Raw genomic sequence first — 21,003 nt, 5'->3', positions numbered from 1 at the left:
ACACACATGAGGCCGTAAGACAGAACAGTTTCTACACACAGTCGGGCAATGACCTGGAGTGTAACTTTGTACAGAGAAGAGAACTTGCATTTGGGATTGATATGACAACTTTCCAAACAAATCCACCTTAAATAGCTAGTCTCAGCACAGCTTCACAATTTTGTTAATACAGAACCTGCACCTGGATTCTCAATCTAGATTAAATTCATGACTGCCTGCCTTGAAGTGGCTAATAATAACTTGTTTATTGTCAAAGTGTAGTTTCTGGTATAAAAACCCATTAAGACAACCGCAATTGGCGATGTTGGAAAAAGTCTTTCTATGACATGCTTATTTCCCAATATGGTCCCACAGATCGTTTACCAGAGGAAAGACATAATTTGATATAGCACTGTCATGCTGTTGGTCTCCACAAGCTCAAACAGCAAGCACTGTACAGCATATTTGATCATTTACAAGGTTAAATGTCTGAGAATCATCACAGCTAAATCCAAAATGCACATTTCAATCACAATTTCCAGATTCTCAATGGACTAGATCATTAACCAAAACTTTAATTTCCACATTAAGACGTTCCTACTTTCACATTCGAGTGACCTGAGTGTCTTCTTCTACTCCCATTGTGATTAGCTTTCAGTACGGTCTCGTATATCCAAAAGTAGAATTAGAGGAAACTAAATACATCTTAACATTATCCACAGGAATTTCCAAAACCACCAAGTGCAAAGACTGAAAAGTGGCATTCACATCTATAACTACACCAAACACATTTCTCTCCACTCACTGCAATCAGGAAGGGCACGTTAAATGACTCAACTTAGTTAAAATAATACTCATCAACAGCCAACTCAATAACATTCTTAATAATGTGCCAAAATCAACACCGTTTGCTATACTTTATCAGTCATTACTGGATGTCTATGTGTATTTCTCCCAGAGAAGGATGAAACCAGTGATAAGATGTAAAAAAAACACACATTTAAACACACGTTTACATTCTGCTGCAGATGGACCACGCTAGAGGTCACAGTCACACAGGGTAAGCCAGAGGGGAAAGTAATGAGGCCTACAGGACAAAAAATAGAAACACAGACAGAAGAACGAGTGCGGGGTCTCAACGCAGACCTACAGAGATCCCCCAGAGGTCTACAAGTCACAATACAGCAGGGACAGGACAGGAGAGAGGGGACGCCCCCCCCCTCTCTCTCTAGGAATCTCTTCCTATCTTAAAGTTTAAAAAAAAGAAAGAAAAGCACATTCTATGTACCGGTAGTCCACTGTACATATGTACATATGTACATACACAAACAACCGAAGGGAGGGCAGGGTGGAGGAGTGGGTCCATGTCATGGGGTATGGGATATAATAACTAGTGATACAATATGGGTTGCTAATAAAAGCCTATAGTGGAGAGAAAAGCTTCTGAGCCTAGGTATAAAATCACTGCCCTCCCTCCCACATGCTTTCCATTCTTCTCGTCTCTTGACCAATAGGAGGTGGTTGTTGGTAAACAGGGTTTGTCTCATGCATACAGTGTTGGATTTTCTACAGTGATTCACGTGCTTCAAAATGGTTCAAGAAATCCAGCGATGCAACGCGACAGGATGACCTGTTCCTTCCCCCTCCCCCATGGAGAGGAGCTCCAAACGAGTCGGGGCATCAGCCTGGCAAGGGTGATGGTTGTGCTGAAGTGAGTCTGATGAGAGCCAAGCTAAAGGTGGATGGGTCGGGGTGGGGGTTTGGGGAAAAGGGCCTGGGTGGGGTAGTGGGATTTCCAGTCCCATAGGTGAGAGGCCTGAGCAGTCAGGAGCATCTCAGTCTTGAGTCTGAGCTCCAGGGAGTCTGGAGTGGGACTGAGCTCCAGGGGGTCTGGAGTGGGACTGAGCTCCAGGGAGTCTGGAGTGGGACTGAGCTCCAGGGGGTCTGGAGAGGGTCTGGAGCTGGTTTGTCAGCGGCGCTCCTCTCGCCTCGTAGAGATCCAACACACAGACTGGCACCGTCGAGCAAGTCAGGTTTGGAGGCCCTTGCATACAATAATTCACACACACTCTCTCTGCCTATTTCCGCTCCAATGGTGCTCTCTCTCTTTTCTTTGTCGTTTAGTGTCAATTTTGTTTCACTTTTGTTTGTATTTTTCATTCATAGAAAAGGAGAGAAATGTGTAGTTCCTTAAGGTCTTTAGTAGAGTAGGTAAGAGGGCTGTTATATCGAAGTCTCCCACAGCTGAAGAGAGAGAAAAAGAAAAGGAATGGGTTATAAGAGAGAGCAGAAAACCAAAGAGAAGATGTTTACAGTTTAGTTTTCTATAGTCACTGTACATGTCTTTGTTTCTTTGTGGTGCTATGCTGATGTTTCAGTGGCTTCTAGTGTCCCTGGTGGTGTGCTCTTATACTCCAGTTAGCTGTGACTCACCCTGGCACTCTGCCTGTTGGCTTTCCTCTGGTCGTCGGGGAGAGGGGGCATGGGGTAAGGGTATCTCCGGCTGGACGCAATCGACCCTGTAGAGGAAGTGGGGGACTTGGCAGGGGATAGTGTCCTAGGGGACAGGAAGCAAAATTATTCAACTATTGCTTCTTCTCTCCTGGCTGGTGTAGGATTATGTTGGACAAAGACACAGATGGACTGATCGGGATCGATTCAGGACGATCAGCCGATGCGAGATCTGTGACTTTGGGCAACATCATCCTTGAGCCGCTCTAAAAGTTTTCACCTTCCGATAGAGAGAGGTTGCTCTTAAAAGATCTCACTGTAATTCACCAAAAACACAACACAAACTGATCTCAAATTTGTGTGGAAAATGTAAAGACTCATGACAAGTAGCTCAGCTTTTAGGGGCAACCTCTGCATCAAGTACACAGTTTACAGCGCTGGTCTGGGCAGAGTCCTGTTCCCTGCCACTCACTGTGTCACTTTTAGTGACTATGAAACGCATGCTGCCGAGGGTGACTTCTACTGTCCACTGAGCTGTGACATCGGTGTGTGTTGAATGAGGAATGCTGGATGTAATGAGTATGATAAGGTGAGTGGGACAGCAGACCAGACCGGAGCTGGGTCAGAACAACAGACGGAGAACCAGAGGGAGAGGTCCTGTCCAGTGAAGCAGCGCCCCCTAGGCCGTATGCCCCAGTACTGCATGCTGAGCTGAAATAACTTGGGACTGGTTATAATAATAGAAAGAGTTAAACTATTTCAGCCTTTCGATAGATATTGTTGTAGGGAGGTGTTCCTGGACACAACTATGGTCTATAGATTTTTGATTTATTGTGTTGAATTTGCATAAATGAACAGTGTTGGGCAGTAAAGTGCTACTGTAATTTTATTAGTTTCCCAGTAACTAGCAGTGTTGGGCAAGTTACTTTCAAAATGTAATATACTACATACCGTATTACTAGTTACTTTCATTTGAAAGTAATAACTTATTTTACAATATTACTGTCTGTGTAGAGCATTGGTTCCCAAACTGTGGTCCGTGTGGTTTTTGTTTTTTACAGACAACATTAACCCTGAGGAGTCGCCGGATTGGGCAGATTTTGGGTATCCTATGAAACTAGAAGACCTAAGGAATCGATTTGTACCAACCATGTCATGCTAGTTTGTCAGGAAGGTAGCTAAATAACACTCCACATTTAGGCTGAATTTTGGCAAGGGGGAAAAAAACATTTTCAAAGGGGTCCTGTCCTCTTTTTCACAGCCTAATTTTGGCAGGTGTGTGTGTGTCTGTGTGTCTGTGTGTGTCTGTTTGGTACGTAGTGGTACTTGGACGGAAAAGTTTGGGAACCCCTGGTGTAGAGTAAGTCATTCCTCATTACACTACTTTTGCATTACTTTCACCAAAATAAGAGCAGTACTGTAACAGAATAACATCGCCGCCTCAGAACCATCCCGAAAAATATTTTTTACCGTCTTGAAGTCAGTGTAAACCGTCCAAAATTCTAAATGTTATCCCTTTCCTTTGTTATTGTCATCTATATTGGTTATTTGCATAAAAACACACAATTCGATTAGGAAATGATTGTAGTTTTATTTAAATATATGCTTTGATTAAAAAAAGTAACTTAATTTGTAACTTGTGTTACTTGACAAAGTAACTGGTATAATATTACTGAAATCCTATTGGTAATAAGTTATGTTACTGAGTTACTGCTAAAAGTAATATATTATATGTAATATGTTATTTTGTAATGAGTTACAACACTGGTAACTAGTAATGTAAGGGATTACAAATTCCAAAACAGTAATTATATTACAGATGCTAATCCAAGTAACTTAAAAGTTACTGCATTACTTCTCCAGTGCTGGCACAGGGCTAAAACGAAGTGTGGAGATAGGTAGTCGTTTTTTATGCCTCCGCCGGCGATAGCTAGGCTGGAGGCATTATGGATCCGGGTTGTCCGTGCATACGTCCGATGCCTTGATGGAATTTCATCAAATTTGCCTCAAACATCGACTTAGACTCAAGGATGATCTGATTCGATTTTGGTGGTCAAAGGTCAAGGTCACTGTGACCTCTCGAACGCCATTTTCAAGCTTGTTAACGCGATATCTCAGGAATGCCTTGATGGAATTTCTTCCAATTTGGCTCAAACGTCAACTTGGGCGCAAGGATGAACGGATTACATTTTGGTGATCAAAGGTCAAGGTCACTGTGACCTCTCCAACGCCATTTTCAAGCATGTCTAGCTCATTAACATGATTTCTCAGACATGCCTTTACTGAATTTCGTCACATTTGCCTCAAACTTCCACTTGGACTCAAGGATGATGTGATACGATTTTGGTGGTCAAAGGTCAAAGTTCAAGGTTACTGTGACAACACGGATGCCATCTTCTAGCTCGTTAACGCGATATCTCAGGAACGTCTTGACGGAATTTCGTCACACTTGGCTCAAACGTCCACTTGGACTCAAGGAGGAACTGATTACATTTTGGTGGTCAAAGGTCAAGGTCAGTGTGACCTCACGAATGCCATTTTGGACCTCGCTAACTCAATAGCTCAGTAACGCCTTGATAGAATTTCTTCACATTTGGCAGTCTGGACAGACATGGATGTCAACTGCTCACTTGTTGGCGGAGGCATATATCTGTGGTGCGGTCATTCTAGTTTTGTCTAGGTAGACAAATAAATAAAAGGTATGCAGTTTGGCTGATTGTTGACTCCTCCTATAAGGTTAATTATTGTTCCAATCAAGTGGATTCAGTTCTAAAATGAGCTGGCTAAACAGGTTCTACATCACTTTTTTGGAAGGGGTGTAGCGAAAGTAATATACCAGTAGTAATGTAACAAAAAACATAACCGAGGACTTTTGATACCAAGTAATAAATAACTAAATTCTATTACTTTTTAAAGGCATAATAAGCAATTAATTACATTTCCTGAATAACTTGCCCAATACTGTAAATGAATAAACAATTTGTGAACTCACTTCCTAGATTGTTTGTCTCTGATATGAAAAATGTAACAAGATATGTCTCTTGTTACATTTTCAGTGCTGTACCTTTTCTCTGGGTAAGAATTGAGCTTGAAATGAACGATACATTATATTATATGAGCTATGAACGTGAACACAACACCGTTTATATTATTGCATGTTTTTGTAGATTGTGTACATTGTGTAGATTACAATTATTATGCTTATTATTATTATTACTATGCTAAGGAAGGTAGGTGACCATAATTAATTTCAATGTCCGCTCTCAATATCGCTGTCTGTTCTCAAGAGCTATTCAGTTGGTTCATGAAATCGCTGGGCTGCGTGCCCTCCAGTGTTGCTCCTGGCCAATCCCGGCGCCACAGGGCGTGGTTATTGCTTATCCTATGTGGGGTTAGAAATCACGCGTCTCAGTGATGACATCATCACACCGACACAAAGGCAAGTGAGGTCACTGGGAGCAAGCCAGGGCCGACACACATAAACACAGACAGAACGACAGTGAACATGCAGAGGTAACAAGAGGCTGTGTGGAAGAAGCAAAGGAGGGAATAAGGAAAATTATGAATAAAATGACTGCATTATTTGAACACAGACGGTTTTTTCATCAATATGACAGAAGCAGAAGGATTTACGGAAACATTTTCAAAATATCGGCAAAGTGAAATGCAGCTGCTTCAAAGGAGAATGAGTATCTACTCTGACAATAAATAGGAAGAATGGCCGATAAAATAGGATATATTAAAATGTAAAGCAAAAATACTTTTTTAAATCCTCATAGGAGCTCCAAGACACAACATGCCAGCTGTTTATTACAGCACTGAGTGTCACTTTAAACCATTGGCAGAACAAAAATGCCAGAGTGGAGCAACTTCTTACTTTCTAAGACCAAACCATAAATCAAATCAAGGGTGAGAGGGTTTTTAGACAAGCGTGTGGGGTACAGGACATAATCTGAGGTAATACCTAAGGTAAGGTCCTTGAGTGTTTCTATTCACATCTTCTACCCATTTAGTTACATCATAATACTCTGTTTTGAAGCGAGGGGTTAAATACCTGTGGGAGGAGGGGGTGGGGTGATGGACACAACACAAGGAGGGGACAAGAGAGAAGAATAAGGAAGGAAGAGAAATTAAAAAGGACAGAAATGTTCAAGAATTAAGCCAGTGGAGGAAGAGAGGAGGAGGAGGAGGAGGAGGAGGATATATTTGAGTAAAGCAGAGCAAAGACATTCTTAACAGACACCAAGATGCAATTGAGAAAATGACAAGATGGTGGACAGACCTGTGTGGCTTTTAGATGAAAACGGCACCACGGAAATCACTACTGTGTTGTGTGTGAACGGGCTCAGTTGCATATTGGTTACATGTCAACGTCATTCCAAGCTGTTAGGTTCTTGCCACTCAGTCAGTCTCATGCTTGCAATGAGAACAGGTCTGCACTGCAGACTACGTCATGTGCCAAGGCCTTCAAACCTGCAGACTACGTCATGTGCCAAGGCCTTCAAACCTGCAGACTACGTCATGTGCCAAGACCTTCAAACCTGCAGACTACGTCATGTGCCAAGGCCTTCAAACCTGCAGACTACGTCATGTGCCAAGACCTTCAAACCTGCAGACTACGTCATGTGCCAAGGCCTTCAAACCTGCAGACTACGTCATGTGCCAAGACATGTGCCAAGACCTTCAAACCTGCAGACTACGTCATGTGCCAAGGCCTTCAAACCTGCAGACTACGTCATGTGCCAAGACCTTCAAACCTGCAGACTACGTCATGTGCCAAGACCTTCAAACCTGCAGACTACGTCATGTGCCAAGACCTTCAAACCTGCAGACTACGTCATGTGCCAAGGCCTTCAAACCTGCAGACTACGTCATGTGCCAAGACCTTCAAACCTGCAGACTACGTCATGTGCCAAGGCCTTCAAACCTGCAGACTACGTCATGTGCCAAGACATGTGCCAAGACCTTCAAACCTGCAGACTACGTCATGTGCCAAGGCCTTCAAACCTGCAGACTACGTCATGTGCCAAGACCTTCAAACCTGCAGACTACGTCATGTGCCAAGACCTTCAAACCTGCAGACTACGTCATGTGCCAAGGCCTTCAAACCTGCAGACTACGTCATGTGCCAAGACATGTGCCAAGACCTTCAAACCTGCAGACTACGTCATGTGCCAAGACCTTCAAACCTGCAGACTACGTCATGTGCCAAGACCTTCAAACCTGCAGACTACGTCATGTGCCAAGGCCTTCAAACCTGCAGACTACGTCATGTGCCAAGACCTTCAAACCTGCAGACTACGTCATGTGCCAAGACCTTCAAACCTGCAGACTACGTCATGTGCCAAGGCCTTCAAACCTGCAGACTACGTCATGTGCCAAGGCCTTCAAACCTGCAGACTACGTCATGTGCCAAGACCTTCAAACCTGCAGACTACGTCATGTGCCAAGACCTTCAAACCTGCAGACTACGTCATGTGCCAAGACCTTCAAACCTGCAGACTACGTCATGTGCCAAGGCCTTCAAACCTGCAGACTACGTCATGTGCCAAGACCTTCAAACCTGCAGACTACGTCATGTGCCAAGGCCTTCAAACCTGCAGACTACGTCATGTGCCAAGACCTTCAAACCTGCAGACTACGTCATGTGCCAAGGCCTTCAAACCTGCAGACTACGTCATGTGCCAAGACCTTCAAACCTGCAGACTACATCATGTGCCAAGGCCTTCAAACCTGCAGACTACGTCATGTGCCAAGACCTTCAAACCTGCAGACTACGTCATGTGCCAAGACCTTCAAACCTGCAGACTACGTCATGTGCCAAGACCTTCAAACCTGCAGACTACGTCATGTGGCAAGACCTTCAAACCTGCAGACTACGTCATGTGCCAAGACATGTGCCAAGACCTTCAAACCTGCAGACTACGTCATGTGCCAAGGCCTTCAAACCTGCAGACTACGTCATGTGCCAAGGCCTTCAAACCTGCAGACTACGTCATGTGCCAAGGCCTTCAAACCTGCAGACTACGTCATGTGCCAAGGCCTTCAAACCTGCAGACTACGTCATGTGCCAAGACCTTCAAACCTGCAGACTACGTCATGTGCCAAGACCTTCAAACCTGCAGACTACGTCATGTGCCAAGGCCTTCAAACCTGCAGACTACGTCATGTGCCAAGGCCTTCAAACCTGCAGACTACGTCATGTGCCAAGACCTTCAAACCTGCAGACTACGTCATGTGCCAAGGCCTTCAAACCTGCAGACTACGTCATGTGCCAAGGCCTTCAAACCTGCAGACTACGTCATGTGCCAAGACCTTCAAACCTGCAGACTACGTCATGTGCCAAGACCTTCAAACCTGCAGACTATGTCATGTGCCAAGGCCTTCAAACCTGCAGACTACGTCATGTGCCAAGGCCTTCAAACCTGCAGACTACGTCATGTGCCAAGACCTTCAAACCTGCAGACTACGTCATGTGCCAAGACCTTCAAACCTGCAGACTACGTCATGTGCCAAGGCCTTCAAACCTGCAGACTACGTCATGTGCCAAGACCTTCAAACCTGCAGACTACGTCATGTGCCAAGGCCTTCAAACCTGCAGACTACGTCATGTGCCAAGGCCTTCAAACCTGCAGACTACATCATGTGCCAAGGCCTTCAAACCTGCAGACTACGTCATGTGCCAAGACCTTCAAACCTGCAGACTACGTCATGTGCCAAGACCTTCAAACCTGCAGACTACGTCATGTGCCAAGGCCTTCAAACCTGCAGACTACGTCATGTGCCAAGACATGTGCCAAGGCCTTCAAACCTGCAGACTACGTCATGTGCCAAGACATGTGCCAAGGCCTTCAAACCTGCAGACTACGTCATGTGCCAAGGCCTTCAAACCTGCAGACTACGTCATGTGCCAAGACCTTCAAACCTGCAGACTACGTCATGTGCCAAGACCTTCAAACCTGCAGACTACGTCATGTGCCAAGACCTTCAAACCTGCAGACTACGTCATGTGCCAAGGCCTTCAAACCTGCAGACTACGTCATGTGCCAAGGCCTTCAAACCTGCAGACTACGTCATGTGCCAAGACCTTCAAACCTGCAGACTACGTCATGTGCCAAGACCTTCAAACCCACAAACAAACAAACAAACAAATGGAGACGCCAGGCTGGGAGCAGCCACTGCACACTGTGCCCTGTTCATTCACAGTCACTGGCCATATGCAAATGCTCAACATTATTTGTTCACAGGCTCAGAGAAAAATCACATTGATATGTTCTGCTTTTGAGGGGGTACAACATGTCTCAGGATACTGCTGTATCTCGCAGTGTTATCAATTCTCTAGACTCATGTGGCTCGCAAGGCTGCAACATACAGTACTCTGTATGACTGATACATCTGAGAATGTAAAGACTTCTTGTACATCAATTTGACATACGGTAATTTGTTCGAGAGCTGTGTGAGTTTTGTTCCAATTATGCCAAGCCGGTAAAATAACATGATATGACTATTTAAGACCAGGGCTTCCTCTGGTCAGTATATCCCATCTGCAGTGTTAGAGGACCTCACAGTTTAATCGGCTCGCCTCAGGGAACTTACTCTGTGGAGTTAGAGCGTGCGCGGAACTTCTTTCCTTTCAGTTTCTTACGATTACCACTCAGATTTCCTTGGGAGAAACAGAACAAACAAACAAAACACACATTTACCAGGAAGTCATAGTATATCGAGTATATTTGTTTGGGGCTGTTGATTGTTTATATGGTATTGAACATGTATGAACAGGAATTTGTGCATTACCTTGCCATGAGTTGCTCCTTGGTCGACCATTTTCACAGATGTCAGAGATGTGTTTGGCATCTGGGATTCTCTCACTCCATGAGTGGGATAGGCCATTAGATCTACACATGCACACATCCACACACGCATGCACACACATACAATATATGACATGGCCAACTATAAGCAGCAAAAGGGTGTCATATTTCCAGGTGTTGTAAATCAATACAAATCACAAATCATGGTTGTCGTTATCCAACGGACTTGAGGCAGTTCTGCTCCTGTTGTAGACATGAAGAGCAGGGGATAGGCTCAGGTGAATGGGAGGAGTTGATGGAGATGCCATGGCAACAGAATGAGCAGTGACACAATACCATGACAACCGGATGTTGACATGACTTAACGGAACACTTTTGACAAACACCAAAACTTCACACGAAGAATAATAAACTCAAAGAGACCCATTCGTCGCTGTCGGGCCGAAACCTTGTATCTCCAAAAAAGCTATTTTTCACAGGGAAGAAAAAACATTCACATTTTAACATAGTGTAATAGTAATAACAACATTAATAACCAGTAGTATAACATGTAGCATGTTTAAAGGTCAAATGAAGAGATGGCTGAAGTCAACTCAATCCTGTACACATAGTTAGGGGTAAAGAACTAGAATGGTTCTACTGTATTGCTATGTGGGTAGTATGCTGTACATTTCTTTCTTTTCATATTTGTTGTTTAAATCTCTATATGTAGATCTTAAACTTTTTTAAGAGTATAGTTATTCTGATTGTATACTTGTGTATTAGCTAGCTCTCTTTCTCTTGCTGCACTTGTCTTTAGAGATAAGATGTTATTTTAATGCTGTATATTTGCACCATGTTACTTTTTCCCTATCAGGGCACAAGGCCTGTACCTTCTTGCAGGGGGACTAACAATGAAAATCAGTCTTGTGACTGCAATTGTCGTGCATTTACATTTTGCTAAAATGTTCATTAATGTACACTGTCCCCTATTGAACAAATGCATTGAATTGAATTGAATTGAATTGAAATGAATTGAACATCTTTGGATTGTATTTGGAGATACAAGGTTTCCGCCCGACAGCAGCCATTATGTGGATAATAACACATGCATATGAACACACACTGAGTTCATCTGTACCTGTGACACAGAGAAGGCATTGGGTGCAGAGTGCGCTGAAAGAGAATGATGACAAACCCACACAGCGTACAATATATGGGCAAAAGCCATTGGTGAGGCTCATGCACACACACTCACACACACACACACACACACACACACACACACACACACACACAGTGGCAGTATGAACGGGTGAGAATGAGATGGCACACCTGAAGCCGAACAGTGAGATGTGCTGAGATATGGATGGGATTGAGCGAGTGAAGGAGCGGGTGTAAATCTGCAGGTGTGACAGGCAGGCTGACCTCTTCTTGGAGCTGCAGCCAGAGTTGGTGCTGACGCCGGGGGGCATGTCGCTGTAGAAGGAGTCTGCGTCCCCAGGCTTGGTCACATAGTCGCCTGGGGGCATTTGTCTGGAAACACAGGAGAGAGAACCACTCTTAGATACCACTGGCAATTAATCATCCAGGAGAAAGAAGAAAAAGCCACCTTCAGTCACTTAACCCTACAATTTATGATGTTGATGTGTTGTCATTTACTTTTTTTTTGGCGTAGCCACTTCCCCTCAACCTGCCTCTACTGACCAAAGCCTAACGTTTATTGTTGATGTTTTAGATGGCTGATGCTTTTCCCCCCTATAAAAACGGCATTGTAGCTGCACTGACAATCTCTTGACACGTCACATTTATTGTCTACATTTGGCCAGTTATCTGTCGGAATAATGAAAATGTACCAACAACTAACAGAATGGGCCCAGAAATGCAAGCGACTGTTTTTCAACAGTGTTAAAGTGTCACTTAGGGTAGAAGGATTGAAGGTGCTGTCATGTAGTCATGCATCAAAACCAACAGAAAGACGTCAAAAAGAAATGGTGTTAAAGTCAGCAAACCGGCAGAATCTTCGATGAACCTCAGACTCAACATAGCGTCTCTGCCTGTAGCTCCTGCAAAGAGGAGTAAGAGCGTCCTCATTAGAGTCCATCATGAATATGACTTTTGTGACAAATGTGTCACATAATATTCAGATGAAAACATGGAGGCCTCAGGGACACTCACTTGTAGCACCAGGCTGTACCGGCCAATATGAGAGCAAGGAAGAGGATGGAGCCTGCGATGGCCCCGATGATGATGTTGGTGCTGGTGATACCTGAGGCAGAGGAAGAGAGTGGAAGGAGGGCAATTGTATGTCAATTCACATGTTTTTCGTGTTTCCAGAAGAATGTGGACATACAAGGATACACGAGGCACACAGCACTGCAGCAGAACACAAAAAAACACAGTACATGTAGGAGGGAAAGACTCAAAGGGGAACAAAGGGGAGCAAACTGAGAACAACCAAACTACTAGCTGTTTGGGCTACGCTACGCTTCAGCACTACTGTGAGGGGGACTTACAGTACATGTGCAGTGGGTCCCCCGCTCATCACAACACAATCATTGATACTGTTCATCCTATTACTCAACAATGGGCAAAACTAACCAACAGAGGTGAGCTGAAATTGGGGTGAGAGAGGAGGAGGAGGACCAGGAAATAACATCAAAGACGGGACAAACACAATGAAGAGGAACTAAAATCTGACCTCAAATCACTCCGTCAAAGACATGAGCCTGTCGACAAAGAATGAGTGTGAAAATAATGAGAAAGGAAAAGAAGGACATGCATGGTTCAGTGAATACAAATGCAGCTGACTTGACTTGAAATGAGCAGATGTGACTCCAACACAAAGGCTAAAGCAATCAATAAAGGAAACAAAAGCTTGGTGTATTCAACATAGTATTCAGGATCATTGTGAATGGGAGTGGAGATGATTCATTGGGGGATCGAGAAGAGAGGTACAGATATATTTCGAATACATGGACAGGACAGAAAGTGGATATGAAACGGACCAGTAGGGATATAAAGTAGGGACAGTGGTAGCAGCCGTACCTGAAACCGAGGCAGTGGGTCCCACCACGAGATAGCTGAGAGGAGACGTGGAGTTACAGTCCTCTCCTGCCCAGCCCAGGTGACACACACACTTCAGCTCATTACTGCACACCTACAACATGCAAAAAAAAACAGAATAGTCACATATTATGGCAACTGAAAGAGGATGGTGTCCTCTTGAATCTCCACCAGATGTTTGTAAGTGTGTGTGCGTGTGTGCGTGCGTGCGCGTGCGTGCATGCATGCGCGTGTGTGTGTGTGCGCGTGCGTGCGTACCCCATGTCCAGAGCAAATGGTCTTGTCGGTCGTGCCGGGGCAGGTGCTGAAGTTGAACTGCTGGATGGGGAGACACTTGTGATTGAAACAAATCCGGTCCGTCCCGCACGCTGTCCCGTCCTCCACATAGCCCAGGTCGCTGTCTCCGTCAATCAGCACATGACCGCCGCTGCCACCGCAAATAAGGCCGAGTCAGTCACACAGCACTTGAGATGGAAAAGACTGCGTTGTACTTGAATTGACCTAAATGTAACCTATGTACGACCGGTGACACTAGGATGAAAAGTCACATGTGTGTTGTAATTAACTTCTTTGGTTAATCTGCCTTGTCTACTACTACTTAAATTAGTAATTTCCAATATTTCCTAGAATGGCTTTCGACAGAGAAGAGGTGTGAACATGTATTTTGCTGGGGGTTATACCGACAAATTGCAATAAAATAAACATCTCTTACAGTTGCATTGCATTATGGTCTATTAGGATTATTGTCAATGGATTCTTTTTTTAATCTTTGCTGCTTTTGTGATGGATTTCTGAGAAATCCATCACCAGAAATCATTTCTCCCCCTTTGTTTTCTACTGTCAAACTTCATTGTTTATACCTGTAGAAAAGACCCTCAACTTTCCTACAAATACCACCAACACGATGTCACATCATCTACGTTTGGTCAGTTACCCACAGGAATAAGAACTAGCAACGCGCAACGACCGCAACGCGGACTTATGCCTCCGCCATTAGTTCATTCTACAGTCCAAATCGCCATTTGAGGCAAATTGGAAGAGATTCCATCAAGGCGCTCGTGAGATGTTGCGTTACAGAGCTTGAAAATTGGGTGTGTGAGGTCACAGTGACCTTGAACTTTGACCACCAAAATGTCCTTGAGTCCAAGTGGACGTTTGAGGCAAATTCGAAGAAATTCCATCAAGACATTCCTGAGATATTGCGTTAACAAGCTTGAAAATGGCATTCGAGAGGTCACAGTGACCTTGACCTGTGACCTTTGATAACTAAAATGGAATCAGTTCATCCTTGCGTCCAACTCGATGTTTGAGCCAAATCAGAAGAAATTCTATCAAGCCGTTCTTGAGATATTGCGTTAACGAACTTGGGAATGGTGTTCATGAAATCATAGTGACCTTGAAGTTTGACCACCAAAATGTAATCAGTTCATCCTTGAGTCCAAGTCGATGTTTGAGACAAATTTGATGAAATTCCGTCAAGGCATTCCTGAGATATCGCGTTAACAAGCTTGAAAATGGTGTTCGAGAGGTCACAGTGACCTTGACCTTTGACCACCAAAATCTAATCAGTTCATCCTTGAGTCCAAGTCGATGTTTGAGGCAAATTTGATTAAATTCCGCAAAGGCATTCTTGAGATATCGCGTTAACAAGCTTGAAAATGGTGTTCGAGAGGTCACAGTGACCTTAACCTTTGACCTTTGACCACCAAAATCTAATCAGATCATCCTTGAGTCCAAGTCGATGTTTGAGGCAAATTTTATGAAATTCCGTCAAGGCATTCCTGAGATATCGCATTAACAAGCTTGAAAATGGCGTTCGAGAGGTCACAGTAACCTTGACCTTTGACCACCAAAATCTAATCAGTTCATCCTTGAGTCCAAGTCGATGTTTGAGGCAAATTTGATGAGATTCCGTCAAGGCATTCCTGAGATATCGCGTTAACAAGCTTGAAAATGGCGTTCAATAGGTCACAGTGACCTTGACCTTTGACCTTTGACCACCAACATCTAATCAGTTCATCTTTGAGTCCAAGTCGATGTTTGAGGCAAATTTGATTAAATTCCGTCAAGGCATTCCTGAGATATCGCGTTAACAAGCTTGAAAATGGCGTTCGAGAGGTCACAATGACCTTGACCTTTGACCTTTGACCACCAAAATCGTATCACATCATCCTTGAGTCCAAGTGGAAGTTTGAGGCAAATGTGACGAAATTCAGTAAAGGCATGTCTGAGAAATCATGTTAACGAGCTTGGAAATGGCGTTCGAGAGGTCACAGTGACCTTGACCTTTGACCTTTGACCACCAAAATCTAATCAGATCATCCTTGAGTCTAAGTGGATGTGTAAGGCAAATTAGATGAAAATTCCGTCAAGGCGTTCCTCAGATATCGCGTTAACAAACCTCGTACGGACGGACGGACAACCCAGATCCATAATGCCTCCGGCCTGGCTATCACCGGCGGAGGCATAAAAATACAACAGAATTGGCCCAGAGATGCAGTGTTAAAGTGTTTCAAGGTGGATTCTACTTTGAGGTGTGTTGCTACAGTTTGAGACTGTGTGTGTACCTGCAGTCCAGAGAAACACTGTGCTGGGCTACAGTGAAAGTGGTCAGCGCCCCCTGTAGTTCCCCCAGGCGCGGGGCAGGCGAGACGTTAGAGCACAGCAGGTATCCACAATGCACATCCCTGAAACACAAAGGTGCAACCAAAGTTCAGCAGGGGAAGAAGACTCCATCATAACAAAATAAGGTGAAAGAGCTGCACAGGTTCCAGTCAGGAGGACGGGCTTACTGTCTGTTACACTGGATCCAGGTGTCCTTGTCCTTCCCACAGTTGCCCTTCTCTGTTCCCTCGATGTTGAGCTTCTCATAACAGAACTTGTCAGCCGCCATCGACTCTGAAGGACACGTGACAGCCAACATTAAGATCTGCAGTTAGTCTCTATCAACTGCATTTCATTACGGAAGATCTGTTATTAGGGGTGTAATAATTATGTGTATTCGTATTGGACCGTTTAGGTATGAGGCCTTATAGGTTCAATACGCATTGCAAACTGGACAAATCTTTCTCTGCTGAACAGTGCATGTCTTCTACAAGGATATCATGGTAAACTAAACTGAGACAAAAAAGTCGAAAGGCGTTAAAAAAAACAATGTCGTAATTGATTTTTTTTACTAGACCGTGAAAATAATAAAATAAGTATGTTAGAATAAATAAAAAGAATACGGTACTATTTTGCTGTATTGAAAAGGTACCGAACCATGGCACCACTGTTGTACCGAACCGTGAATTTTGTGAACCGTTACACCCTTATCTGTTATTGCATTGGTGAATGTGGTCTAACGAATAAATCTTTCCATTTTTGTTAAGTAAATGGATTTATACACAGGAATATTACACTTACTCTCTCCCCAAATGTACTTGCACTGTCTGTCTTTGGTTTTACACCTTCCGTTGAAACAGCGGCCCTGTAGAAAGAAGTACAGAGACTCACATAAAAGTTTAAAACACAGGTACGGTATCTGTGCAGCACTTTTAAAAGTCCAGAATACTGTAAGAGTTAATGATAATTTTCAAACACCTCACCTGGTCTTTTTCACAGGTGTAGCCGTCCATCTTGTGTACATTTGGTGGACACTACATACAAAAAAAGAGTAATGTAATAGGAGAGAAACTCAGCATTGTGTTCATGTGACTCTGATAATATCAGTGTACAGTGCAGGTTGCTAAGAACCATGTGATGGAAGGTCACACTTACCTGGCTGGAGTTGCCTGTGCAGTTTTCGGGGATGTCACAGTCATTCACTGCCTCCCTGCACACAACTCCCAAGTACTCCATCTATGACAGCAAATAATGCAGATCAAACAGACTATGAGTGATTGCAATGAGTGATTTTTGTGAAGATGGAAGGTGTAGCGGACTGTTCTGTACCTGGCAGCTGTTGCAGCAGAGTCCATTGCTGCACTTGGAGCCCTGGGTCAGCGTGCACTTCTTGCAGCAGTTCTCCCCCTCTCGTGCACACTCCTAGGAGACAGGCAGACACACACAACCTGCTCAAGCCCTTCTTTTCTATCTACTGCCCTCTCTTGGGTGGAGAGCTAACTGTCTGGGAGAACACAAAGAGTGTGTGTATTTTAATGGACGCTTCTCAGAAAGTAAAAAGGTAGTCTCCGGAGTCCCACGTGGCAGCTGGCTGGGTCCACTTTTACTTTCGATTTTTACCAATGATTTACCCTATGTCCTGAATCAAGCAAATATAGTAATGCATGCAGATCATTCCACCATGTTTTGTGCCATGTCAACATGTTAAGAACTTAATGAAGTATTAAGTAAGAGGAAAATAAATTGATCTTGAATGTAGCCAAGACAAAGTTCATTGTCTTTGGCACCAGAACAATGCTTGCAGGGACTCGCGTTTAAATCTATCCATGGGGGACCCAATACAGCAAGTTAAGAAAACAGAATTACTCTGTGTCATTATCGATGATTGCTTGGCCTGGTGAGACCATATTGACAGAATTGTTGTAAAAATGGGGCAGGGTGGTATTGCTATCCAATTCAATTCAATTCAATGTTTGTATTTCAGTTGCATGTTATCAGTGTATTTTGATTACTTTGACTTCACTGTAACTATGTGAATTGGTCTAGAGTGACGGGATGTCAGTCGACGTTTGGATGTCAACTATATGTCTATATTTTTCAGTGTTTGTATCATTTTATGGGAACCCCAGGAAGAGTAGCAACCAATGTAATGGAAGCTAATTCAAATAAACAATAAACTTTACTTGAGTCTTGTGTCTCACTGACTGACGTGGGTCTTGAGCAAAGTTGACCTAGTCACACCTCTGCTTCATATAAACCACCATGAGAGTTATAAATTCAACAGAGGTCTCTCTATAAACTTGGTATAATCATTATATATACAGCGCCCTAAGTTCTGTAATTATAATAAAATGATTGCTAATTAGACAAAGTCTAACACATCAGATGGTTTTGTTGTTGGGTAATTGGCCTATCACAATGACCTTGGAAGAATATTGAGTTAACCCTTTAGATTACATCTCGCTAATTTGATCTGTACAATCTAATCTACTCACCGCTGGGCTCCCACAGTCACACTCCTCTCCTGGCTCCACGAAGCCATTGCCGCATTCTGGAGGGTCCAACAGCTGGAGAAAAAGGCAAAACAAATATAATTAACATACTTTCAAACAGCTAAGAGACAAGAACAGTTGTATGTGAGTGCACGTGTGTATTGTGTGCGTGTGTGTGTGTGTGTGTGTGTGTGTGTGTGTGTGCACGTGCACCCGCACACCTTCAGGGGTTTGTTGAACAGACAGGCTCCTCCCCCACTGTTGAGGAAGTTGTGGTACTCCTCCACGTTGCAGTCGGAGAACCTCTTGGGCAGGTAGAAGCTGTTCAACACAACCACAGCATTATGCAGCACAGCCAGCATCCACAGACATGGACTACTGGGAGAGGGAGGGGCTTATTCACAACAGATTTACACCACAAACAACTTAGCAGCTGATATGGAAAAGATAATACCGTTTTCAGCATTGACATGAGCGTCCATCATAATACTTATTTACAATTAGTTGCACACACAAATGCACGTCCTCATGCCCTAACACTAAACTGCACATTCTTTTTTAGCTGAGGATGGTTACAGTCAGTACTAGAGACAACAACATGGCAGGTTCGGTATACATAATTGGCGTGCATTTCTCCTTAATATCATGGGAGACACCATACCAAGAATATTTCAAGTTTTATCACTGCTTTACCATACTCACAGTTCAGAGGAGCTCCTTACTATAAGATCTGGACAGATGTAACTGTTATGTAGCTAAGATTGTGAGGTGAGTAGCGAGGGTGCGAATAGTCTAAAATGAATTTATGAATTCCTGAATTCTTCATTCTGGAATGAATCTGAATATTGTGGATGATGCACTTCGGGACAGTTATTGCATTATCAATTGATATTGTATCCAGAAAATCAATGTTGCAATTACACTCTAGATTTTAGATGTAGAGAACAGAAATCAAGCTCTACTGTTCACATCTGCAACTCTCAACTCAAGGTCCGAGAGCGATTTCTTCAGTTCACCTATAAAATAAAGAGTAAAGTCCCACTTGATTAAACATGTACCTGGAAATCATTCAAAATCTGGAGCCTACAGTATTTGTAGAAGTACAGAACACTTGTTTTTTTTTATCCCCTTTCAGTCAAATGTCTTATGTTGATTCTGATTCATGTTTTCATGACATTGTCCCCAAACCCTAGCCTGATATTCAGACTGAATTGTCAAGGAGTGGGCAGGACTTTGAAGGTCTGGAGCCAGGCTACCAAAACACATGTTGCCCCCCTTATCCCAGCAATATAATATTAATATAATATAATATTGTGCTGCACCATCAGCCCTAATGCTTTTTACTGCCAACATAGGGTCTGAATAGAGTGGCTGATCAGGGCCGGCACAAGAGACAATGCAATAACAGACAGACTCACTGAGAGCGCCACTGCAAAGAGGGAAGGGCTGCCTGTGAGAGTCTTTATTAGCCTATCAAATGAGACTGAGTGCATCAGCCCGCTGTGTTACAGAGATGACTGTTTTAGGAGAAATCTATAATGATGCTTTAATGACGGACGAAGCAACACACTACAATATTCCAGAAAGATTTCCTGAATTTCATGGGGGCAATGTTGTCCCAGCTGAATATTCAGTTCTCTGGGATTCACACAACACTTTTCCAAATTTCTGTCAGGGATCAATCTTGTCAAAATCTTGTAGTGTTCATGATCCCTTAAACCAGTGGTTCTCAAAGTGGGGTTCTTGAGGGCGTTCCAGGGGGTCCCCAGCAAAAAGGGACTCATTTATTTGAATGAAAATTAGTAAGTAACATAACGACAGAATGTATGACTATTTTGATCATGGGTTTCTGTATGACTTTCTGTAATAAAACATCTAACAGCAAAAATCTTGGGGGACCCTGGGTCAAACTCTTACCAAATGGGGGTTCCGTGATTTAATTTGTGTCAGTTTAGGGGTCCTTGATGTGGAAAACGTTTGAGAGCCACTGCCTTAAACAGTAATAAGGAGGAGTGAAACAACGGTGAAATGTGCTTGGATGATTTACTGGTCACCAGAAAATGAATACAATCTTCTGATTCAAACAGTGTTCTCCAGCAATGGCAAATAGTTTCACAGTACAAAAGATCACTCTGGGCAAAATATGTATTCCAAAAGGCTAAAAACATTGGATGCGCTATATTTATTTAGTTTGACTTCATATTCAAATTCCTGAGATGATAGACATTTTCTAATATTAAATATTAGCCCTTTAACACATATTTTGTCCTGGTGTAGTCATGGCAACGTCCACTCTCCAGCGAGAAGAAAGCAATAGGAAATAAATAAACACAATAAAACTAGAAAATCTGAAGAACAACTTCAAAATCCCAACTTGACCTTCATGCATGCCACAACAATAAGTTGTGCATTTCTTTTCTCTGAGGGCTGTGCCATCCGCAAAGTTCATATTAGGTGTAGTTAGGATTTAGTGTGCCCATAATAAGCCAACATACACACATATGTAAAACACACACACACACACACACGCACACGCACAGACAGACAGACAGACACACACACACACACACACACACACACACACACACAGACAGCACACACAGAGACAGACAGACAGACAG

At 43.4% G+C, this 21,003-nt stretch overlaps 1 protein-coding gene across 1 annotated transcript in view; it reads right to left on the bottom strand.

Annotated features, from left to right (window-relative positions):
• Nucleotides 1-2,202: 2,202 nt before the first annotated feature.
• adam22 (ADAM metallopeptidase domain 22) overlaps nt 2,203-21,003 on the bottom strand; it is a gene marked incomplete at both ends in the record, with an annotated part of 99,165 nt that continues 80,364 nt past the window's right edge. The window contains 18 exons of the mRNA XM_083634491.1: nt 2,203-2,223; nt 2,413-2,536; nt 6,395-6,484; nt 10,027-10,093; nt 10,225-10,325; nt 11,556-11,756; nt 12,233-12,286; nt 12,399-12,489; nt 13,269-13,380; nt 13,545-13,713; nt 15,854-15,973; nt 16,079-16,184; nt 16,692-16,755; nt 16,874-16,924; nt 17,046-17,126; nt 17,220-17,312; nt 18,386-18,457; nt 18,604-18,703. Of these exons, the coding sequence (XP_083490617.1) occupies nt 2,203-2,223; nt 2,413-2,536; nt 6,395-6,484; nt 10,027-10,093; nt 10,225-10,325; nt 11,556-11,756; nt 12,233-12,286; nt 12,399-12,489; nt 13,269-13,380; nt 13,545-13,713; nt 15,854-15,973; nt 16,079-16,184; nt 16,692-16,755; nt 16,874-16,924; nt 17,046-17,126; nt 17,220-17,312; nt 18,386-18,457; nt 18,604-18,703 (1,717 nt within the window). The remainder of the gene's footprint in view (nt 2,224-2,412; nt 2,537-6,394; nt 6,485-10,026; nt 10,094-10,224; nt 10,326-11,555; nt 11,757-12,232; nt 12,287-12,398; nt 12,490-13,268; nt 13,381-13,544; nt 13,714-15,853; nt 15,974-16,078; nt 16,185-16,691; nt 16,756-16,873; nt 16,925-17,045; nt 17,127-17,219; nt 17,313-18,385; nt 18,458-18,603; nt 18,704-21,003) is intronic.

Source organism: Poromitra crassiceps, assembly GCF_964638095.1.
Source record: "Poromitra crassiceps genome assembly, chromosome: 1".
Lineage (NCBI taxonomy): Eukaryota > Metazoa > Chordata > Actinopteri > Beryciformes > Melamphaidae > Poromitra > Poromitra crassiceps.
This window is presented reverse-complemented; position numbering and strand designations above follow the sequence as displayed.